This window comes from Mesoplodon densirostris, chromosome 19 (genome assembly GCF_025265405.1).
Source record: "Mesoplodon densirostris isolate mMesDen1 chromosome 19, mMesDen1 primary haplotype, whole genome shotgun sequence".
Lineage (NCBI taxonomy): Eukaryota > Metazoa > Chordata > Mammalia > Artiodactyla > Ziphiidae > Mesoplodon > Mesoplodon densirostris.
Genome location: NC_082679.1, coordinates 12364787 through 12373463, shown reverse-complemented (window position 1 = coordinate 12373463; position 8677 = coordinate 12364787). Strand labels below are relative to the sequence as shown.

Sequence of the window (8677 nt, the reverse complement as noted above, 5' to 3'; positions counted from 1 at the left end):
GGTGCTGCCTCCTGGCGGCTGAGCGCTACCAAAGCGGGCGGTTGTGCTGCGTGTGGCTTTGAGGACTGTGCGAGGGTCACCGAGGGAATAAAGACCTGGCGGGGAGGGCTCAATCAGAGGATGGGGACGCAGGGTACAGGGAATCCGAGGACGACCACCCCGAGTGGAGAGTGGGAAGCTGGGGCAGTGAGGGAGAGGGTCAGCCAGAAGACAGGGAGCCAGTGGGGAGAGGGGCTCAGAGGAGGGGGACCCCCAAGGAGTGGGGGCCATAAGAGCATCGCCCAGAGTGGGGAGGGGGTCAGAGGTTGAGGGAGAGGACAGGGGAAGGGGGCCTGAGGAAGGAGGGTGACAGTGGGAGGATAGGGCACTGGACAGCCAACAGATGAAGGTCAGAAAAGCACTCACATCTGAAAGAACTGCTCTCCTTTACTGAGCCCTTCCATGTGCCAACAGCTTCTCTGCACCCAACCCCTGTGAGCCCACACATTTACTGCCCCCATTTTACAGATGGGGAAACTGGACCTGGGAGGGGCAGCCACTGGGCTTGAGATGCTAGTCAGGATAGAAGCCACACCAGTCTTGGCTGGGGTCAGGTCTGACAGTCTCCAGAGCCCACGCTTCTAACCCCTGTGCCATCCTGCCCCTCACCGGGTGTCCAGAGATATGGCTGGGGGCCAGCGGTCCATACAGGGTCCTTCAGCATTCGACGCCATAACGATCGAAGTGGCGCAGCAGCAGGCCCAGCTCAAGGTGCACGGTGCCACCGGCAGCAGTGTGCAGGCGATAGCGGTCAGCCCCACTGTAGATGGCATCTCCATGCAGCAGCTGAGGCCCGCCACCCACGAAGGCCCTTGCCAGCTGCTCCCGCCAGCTGCCTAGGGGCCGCCATGTGGGGCAGTCCAGCTGGTGGGTGCCTGGACTGCTGGGCACATGGCAAAAGCCGTAGCCTGCAAGCTGGCAGCGGCCGAAGCTGTCCTGGGACCATACCTGGAGATGGAGTCGGGGCCAACCTGCAGCATAGGAGGGAGGGAGGCAAAGTGGGATGGGTATAGCCCAGCAGGAGCTCCTGGAGATCCCAGGCCCAGTCCTTCCCCGCCAGGTTTCTGCCCCAGCCTCCTCTCTGGACTCCTACCCCCACAGAGCAGCCAAAGGGATCCTTCCGAATCCGTAGTCCTCCCCTGCTCAAAACCCTTCTATGATTCCCCAGTGTACTCAGTATAAAGTCTGACCTCAACATTCAAGGCCCTTTAGGTCTGGCCTCTGTTGACTTCCCTCTCCGTGGCCTCTTCCTCTGTGTCCCCGTCTCAGGGGAGCCCAGTCCCCAGGTGAGTATGTTGGGCCTTGTCCTCGATGCCTCCCTCCTTCCCTCCCCGTGGCCACACCCTGTCCTCTTTTCTGGCCTCAGGGCCTTCTTTCCTGCTCCCTCACCTGGCAGCTGGAAGCATCTTTCTCTCCCTTCCATAGGTTTCCCAGGGTCCTCACTCAGAATATAATTCAGCTCCTCAATCTGTAGGCAAAGCCCTTGGAGACCCAGCCCCATTTCACCCTCCTTTCTGAGTCCCTCCGTGCTAGGCCCTGTTCTAGAAGCTGGGGACACAGCAGTGAACAGAGCAGACAAAAATTCCTGCCCTTGTGCAGCTGACATCTTAAACAACAAACACTGTAAATACGCAAATTATAGGGTACATCAGATGGTGATAACTGCTCTGGAGAAAAACAAGCTGGGTACGGTGCGGGTAGGCATGCAGTTTTTTTTTTTTAATATTTATTTATTTGGTTGCACTGGGTCTTAGTTGCAGCAGGTAGGCTCCTTAGTTGTGGCATGCGAACTCTTAGTTGCAGCATGCATGTGGGATCTAGTTCCCTGACCAGGGATCAAACCCGGGCCCCCTGCAGTGGGAGCGTGGAGTCTTAACCACTGGGCCACCAGGGAAGTCCTGGCATGCAGTTTTAGAAAGGGGGTGATTAAGCAAAACTTTCCTGAGAAGGTGACATCTGAGTGAAGGCTTAAAGGAGGAGAGGGAGTGGGGGCTATGTGGATATCTAGGGAAGAGCGCTCCCAGCAGAGGGAATAGCTAGTGCAAAAGCCCTGAGGTGGGAGCTGCCTGGTGGGGCCGATGTGGCTGGAGCAGAGTGAGATGGGGGAGAGGGGGAGGAGGTGACAGAATCAGATTGAGCAGGGCCTTGTGATCCATGGTAAGGTTTTGCCTTTTACCCTGAGTGAGATGGGGACCACAGAGGGTTCTGAGCAGAGGAGGAATGTTACCTAACTTAGGTGTTCACAGGGGGACAGACTTATGGGGCTGAGGTGGGAATACCAGTAAAGAGGCTACTGTAATAGCCCAGTGAGAGGTGAGGGTGGACAGATCAGGGTGCTGGCAAGAGGGTAGGGGGAGGGGTGGGATTTAGGATGCATTTCAAAGGTGGAGCTAATGGGATTTCCTGATGGACAAAATTGGGGGTGGGTATGAGAAAAGAGGAGGCAAGGGTGATGCCCACATTCAGAGACTCGGGGTCCTGAAGAGCTGAAAGGACTGTTGCCTGCCTCCCTTTCCAATCCATCACCCACAAGGCAGCCAGAGGGATCTCTTAAAAGCAAAACCTGACTTGTCAATCGCCTGCTCTGGCTCCCCAGTGCCTTCAGGATATGGCCTCCACTCTGCGGCCTGGCATTCAAGGCCTTGCAATGGCCTGTCCCCTGTCCCCTGCCACCTCACCCCCTGCAGTCCTCCCACTCTCCCTCGGTCCTCCAAATGCCCCTGGCTCACTTTCCCCCTTGAGCCTTCCACACATGGCTTTCTGCCCAGAACCCTCTTTCATCTTTCTGTTTTAATAGCTCCTACTGTCCTTTCACAGCAAAGCTCAAACATCCCCTCCTCCAGGAAGCCCTCCTTGAACCCCCCAGCAGGGTCAGGCACCTCCGCTGGCCTCCCATAGCCCTTCAAGATCCCCCATCCCAGTCCTGCCCACTCTGGGTTGCCACTGTCTGAGGGCAGCTCTGTCTCTCCCAGGGGATGATGAACTGTGTGGGGACAGGGCTGGGGAGCTGTCTCAATCACTGATATCTCCCTGGCATCACCTGACACAGGGCAGGCACTCGGTAACTATTATTTATATGGTAGAAATATATGGCATATTTACCTAGGCTATTTCCTGGAATCCACACCTCTTTTTTTTTTTTTTTTTTTGCCGTACGCAGGTCTCTCACTGTTGTGGCCTCTCCCGTTGTGGAGCACAGGCTCCGGATTCGCAGGCTCAGCGGCCATGGCTCACAGGCCCAGCCGCTCCGCGGCATGTGGGATCTTCCCGGACCGGGGCCCAAACCCATGTCCCCTGCATCGGCAGGTGGACTCTCAACCACTGCGCCACCAGGGAAGCCCCACCCCTCTTTAATGACCCAAATTTTCTGCCAGAAGAAGTTTTCTGATACCCCTCCTCCCCCACGTATTCATTTCCCCCCTGAGCAGCTGAGGAGCCCTACCTGCAGAATAGCCACCAGCCCTCACCTCTCTCTCTCATAACCCAGCTTCCTGCTGATTGAAGACTCTCTTGCTTTGTCTCTGTGAAAGCCACCTCCCTCTCCCCCTGGCTCTCCCCTTGACCTTGCCCCGTCCACCCCTGGCCTCTGCCCTACTCCTAACGCACTCTAGAGCCGGCCTGGGGAGGCCTCAGCTCACCCTCTCCAGGGCCAAGCCTGGTCAGGAAAGGGACACAAAGGGCATGGGAGCAGGAACAGCACTTGATGTTTCCAGCCCCCGCAGCACTGAGTGCCGCTAACCCACCTCCCCTTAGTCTAGCCTGGGGCCCAGGCCGGGAACTCACCTTGTAGGCCTTTGGTGGCGAAGTGCAGGTCGATGGGATGGGACCAGTAGGCCATGTCCCCTATCTGGGGGGTGTCCACCTGTGTCTGGCCCTCCCGAACGCCTGACAGGAGCTTCCATGCTGCCCCTGCAGTGAGAACCAGGACGCGGATGAGGCAGGGCGGGGTGGGAGGCAGCCATCAGGAAGGGGATCCCACTGTGGCTGTAGGACCCCATTTCTCCCTGGCATTGGGGAGCAGAGGGTTGCAAAGCATGGACCCTGGAGCCAAATGTCTGGGTTCAAATCCTGGCACTATTTCTTCCTGCCCATGCAACCTTGGGCCAGTTACCTTTCTCTGCCTCCGTCTTCCCATCTGTAAGGTGGGTGTAATAATAATGCATTCCTCCCAGGCTTGTGAGAAGATTAAATGAGTTAATACACACGAGGCACTGAGAACAGTGTCTGGGGCATAATGAGTGCCGGATGAGTGCTGGGGATCATTTTACTACTATTCTCACCCCACGTTTAGAGGCCTAGTCCAAGGACTAAGATGGAACCAAGGCAGTCCTTCACAAGCAGAAGCACAGACCAAATCGTGAACGGTGCGTCGTAATAGCAATCCTACTGAGGGTGATAATAATAGCAAAAATGCACCGACTGCTTACTAAATGCCAGACGCTGCGCTAAGCGCTTTAGTAATGAATTCATTTAATCCACCCTCTGGGACTCTTAATCCCCACCCCACCCCCCAGTTTACAGACTCTCCTCCACAGGAGGAGAGTCTACAAGGCCTTACATGGCCTGACCTGTGCCCTCCCTAACCCCTTCCTGAACTCATCTCCCATCACTTTCCCCATTCCTCACCACCCTCTAGCCTCAGTGGTCCTATTTTTTTCCTCTCCTCAGGGCCTTTGCACTGGCTGTTCCCTCTGCCTAGAAAACTCTGCTCCTGGATGTCCCGATGCCTGGCTTTTTTTCATCCTTCAGGGATCAGCTCCAGTGCCTCTTTCACAGAGGGGTCCTCCCTCACCCTCCTATCCCAAAACTAACCAGTCCCTCTCACATCATCTCTCATCTCATTTATTTGTAGTACCTCGTACACTATCTGTAATCATTGCACTCACGTCTTTACCTGCTTATTTCTTTTCTGTCTCCCCTGCTGTGAGCCCCAAGAGAGCAGGGATGTTGTAAACTACTGGATCCCTAGAACCTCAAACCCAGATCTTGGTACACAGAAGGTGTTCAATAAATGTTTGTTTTGGACAAATAAATGATCCTAGGAGGTGGGTGCTAATACAATCCCCATTTTACAGGTAAAGAAACCTTTACCTTTCATTCCACAAACCTTTACTGAACACCTACTCTGTGCCAAGCACTGTTCTCCATGCTGGGGCTACAGCAGGACCGCAGCAGACCAAGGTCCCATGGTGGAGCTGATTCAAATGGAGGTCTGCTTTCGTTTTTAGGTTTTCGTTATTATTATTATTTTTGGCCGTGCCACGCCACACGTGGGATCTTAGTTCCCCGACCAGGGATTGAACCCGTGTCCCCCGCAGGGGAAGCTCGGAGTCTTAACCACTGGACCGCCAGAGAAATCCCTCAAATGGAGCTCTGACCAACGGCAGAGACCAAGCCCTTTATCTGACTGTGCCTTGGCTCTCTATTGGATTAACTGCCCCCTACCCACCTTCTCCCTGACCAAGAGCCCCCTGAAATAATAAAAATCATGTTGGTTACTGCTCCCTTGCGGGCCGGGTGAGGAAAGCACCAAGCCTTGAGTCAGGATCCTCACATACAAGACTTCCTAACACCCCTATGAAGGACAAATAGTCACACTTTACAAATAAGAAAACTGAGGCTGCGAGAGGGAATAGCACTTGCCAGGGTCACAGAGCAAGTGAGTGGAAGGGTACTGGAAACCAAGTCTGATTCCAGGCCTTGCTTTTTATTTGCTCAGCTGGAGGATCCCAATTTCCCAGGGAATCTCAACCACCAACCTACCCACCAGTGAAATCGCAAAGAACCCCAGGCCTGAAAAGATGATGATGGCAATGGCCACACTCATTTCTTGGGCATTTATCTGTGCTAGGCAACATACCTAGGGCTTTACGAACAAGAGCCCATCCAATTTTTACACAAGCCAGGCAAACACTTCCTGAGGACTTACAAGTCTAGGCCCTCTTCTAAGTGCTATTGATATTCATTTAGTCCTCACAACACCATGAGGTAAATAGTGTTATTATTCCCATTTTATAGACAGGGAAATCGAGGCAAAGACAAGTGGCCAGGGTCACATAATTAATAAGCAAGAGCTGGTTTTGAAACCCAGGCAGCCTGTGCTCTTAACCTCAGCACGCTGCTGCCTCGGCGGCCATTAGCTTCATTTTCAGACAAGGAAACTGAGGCTCAGAGAGGTCAAGTCCAAGGGCTCCCAATCAATAGGCAAGGGAGTTCGTATCTGAGCCCAGACCTGGTGGCCTGTGGCCCTAGCCATCACACCACCCACCACACTATACTGCCTCTGATGGAGAGGCATGAAAATTGAGACCTCCAAGGTCCCTCCTGGGCCTGTGTAGATGGATTTGGATGACTGTCAGAACAGGGCTCCTACATTCTCACAGAGAAATATGAATACAGGAAGGTGGCCTCTCCTCTTCATTTCAAGATGGAAACTTCCAATTTACATTAAGAGCTCAATAAATGGAGACGGTTAAGCAAAGAGTTAAGATGGGGGAGGCACCCAGAGCACCCCTAAGACAGTGAATGAAGTCCAAGCAGTGTCGTTACCGCTGTCAAGTGTTTTGAGGACTGGGAGTGTGTGTTGGGGGTAGCTGGGTGGGCCCAGCCTATAGTCTCATATCCTTAGGGAATGTGTGTTGAGAGAGTGGGAGTCTGAGTCCCCAGAGACGGGATGGGAAGGGATAATAAGAAGGGAGCCTGAGACTCATGAACAAAGCGTGGTCAGGGTTAGGAGTCCTGAGAGCCCATGGAAGCTGAGGATCAGGGACTGAGGTCAGCGGATCAAGGAAAGTAGGTGGAGGCGTCTAGGCTGCGGGGTCTTGGTGGGGAAATGAACCATGCCCGGTAATACCTGTGTGGATGCCCCACTTGCAGAAGAGGCTACTTTCCGAGAAACCGGTGGCCCCCATGATCTGCCCAATCACGTGCACTTCAGCCATGGCCCTGAGGGGGGAAAATATAATCACAGCCTTATGAGAAGAGTGTACAATTATCTCCACCTAATAGATGGGAAAACTGAGGCCCACCAAGTAAGGAACAGTACTTGGGATTCCAAGCTAGTTTCGTCAAACCACTGAGGCTGCGGTCTTAACCATGATACTAACTGCCTCTCCAGGAGAGCCGCAGAAAAATGAGGGGCGAGAAACGGACACTCCAAGGAGCTGGCATCTAACTCTGCCTGCCTCTAAAGTAACCTTTTCATCCTGCTCATTGCAGCGGAAAGTCCCGCCCCAGGGGCACATGGCTCCGCCCACAACACAAAAGCACCGCCTCCTCGGGTCAGATTTCCGCCCCCCACCGCCATGAGGCGCATGCGTTTTAAGTGCAGGGCACCTTAGCTCCACCTCTGAGCCCGCGCATGCGTTATTCCTACCTCAGAGCGTCTAACGGTTAGGAGAGGCGAAAGCGGGGATTGGAGTTCATGGACCTGACCTGTCCCTCTCTCCGCAGGCGCTGACTTCCCAGGCCTAGCTCGCGCCTCTCCCAGGACCTTCCCGGCAGCAAGATTGCTGAGACGCCGATCCCTCCGAAGCCGCGCCCGCCTCCCGGCTCCCTGGTTGTTGCTGGGGCAACGGCAGCCTCCTCCCCTGGCCTTGTCCCCGCCCTGCGGGTCGCTAATTGGCCCTAGCAATCTGTGGGGGCGGGGCTAACCTGTGATGGACACTTTCTCTCCCCCCTCTCCATTTTGGGAAAGGCGTCTCTCCAACCGCGAACCACGGTTCAGCCATTTGCGGCGTGGCCTTAGGTGGCCATCTTGAGCGTGGCTGAGGAAGGTTGGGCACCAATGGTTTGTCCCAGATACTCTCATATAACAGAATAAGCAAATCCATCGATGTCCCGTGCCCCCTAAAACTCCCTCTCAACCGGGGCCACAAGTCAGAGACTTGAGCCAGAGCCAGGGGGGAAATCTCCCTCACGTCATTGTGTGCATCCCTCTGCCTCATAACTGGAAAAAAAAACCTCATTCAGAGAAGTTGGGGAGGGGGTTCCTTTTTAGAATTCCTCCAAGCTCCTCAAGAACTGATAAATTCAACTTCCTTCACTGTTAGTGCTGATTCTGAGCAAGCAGGGGGTGGGTTGCGGGAAGGGGTATGAGAAATGAGGAACTGAGGCGTCTTTATCTGCAGAAAATCCTGTTTTTGAAGCCTGGACTCTGTCAATAACTTGTGACCTTGCACAGCTCTAGGTCTCAGTTGTCGCATCCATGTAATGGACACAAGGGGAATGACTGAGTCAGAGGCACTCACACATTCTGATTTCCTGAGCGGTGCCTTCCCCACCGTAGTTCATGCCTTATTCCTCCAGCCCAGACCCGGAGTCCAAAAGGAACTTATTCGTCTACTTTTTGCAAAATGGAGACTGCAAAAGTTAGAGTCACCAGCTGAAAGTTATAGGGAGAGGGCAACGTTTCAATAGGATAGTATTTATATAGATAAAATAATTCAATAGGTATACAATTCAATAATATTTCACTAATAGGTATATTTGAAAGCTACCATTTATCGAGTGATTTCTCCGTGCCAGCCGCTGTAAACTGATTGTTTTGCATGCATGATCTCCTTTAATCCTCACAGATATCCCACAAGGTGGGTAATTATCAGCCTTACTTAAGATGAAGAAATTAGGGCAAAATCGT

The 8677-nt window shown here is 53.6% G+C and overlaps 1 protein-coding gene across 2 annotated transcripts; it reads right to left on the bottom strand.

The window, feature by feature from the left end:
• Positions 1–406: 406 nt before the first annotated feature.
• On the bottom strand, positions 407–7623 carry B9D2 (B9 domain containing 2). 2 transcript variants are annotated; one of them, XM_060084525.1, is made up of 4 exons: positions 7415–7623; positions 6893–6984; positions 3823–3948; positions 407–1010 (listed from the first exon to the last, which is right to left on the bottom strand). In XM_060084525.1, the coding sequence occupies exons 2-4, from the start codon at positions 6978–6980 to the stop codon at positions 697–699; spliced, it is 528 nt and encodes a 175-aa protein (XP_059940508.1). In that variant the 5' UTR covers positions 6981–6984; positions 7415–7623; the 3' UTR covers positions 407–696. The 2 variants fall into 2 exon arrangements, with proteins under 2 accessions (XP_059940508.1, XP_059940509.1); XM_060084526.1 differs by having other exon boundaries at positions 7474–7623.
• Positions 7624–8677: the final 1054 nt, after the last annotated feature.

Bases quoted from the DNA above. Each gene is read 5' to 3' on its own strand.
- B9D2 (XM_060084525.1), bottom strand. From the start codon at position 6,980: ATGGCTGAAGTGCACGTGATTGGGCAGATCATGGGGGCCACCGGTTTC. The intron at 3,949-6,892 runs GTATTACCGGGC...TTCTCACTGCAG, and splicing joins CAAGTGGGGCATCCACACAG to GGGCAGCATGGAAGCTCCTG. The intron at 1,011-3,822 runs GTGAGTTCCCGG...CCTATGCTGCAG, and splicing joins CGCCACCAAAGGCCTACAAG to GTTGGCCCCGACTCCATCTC.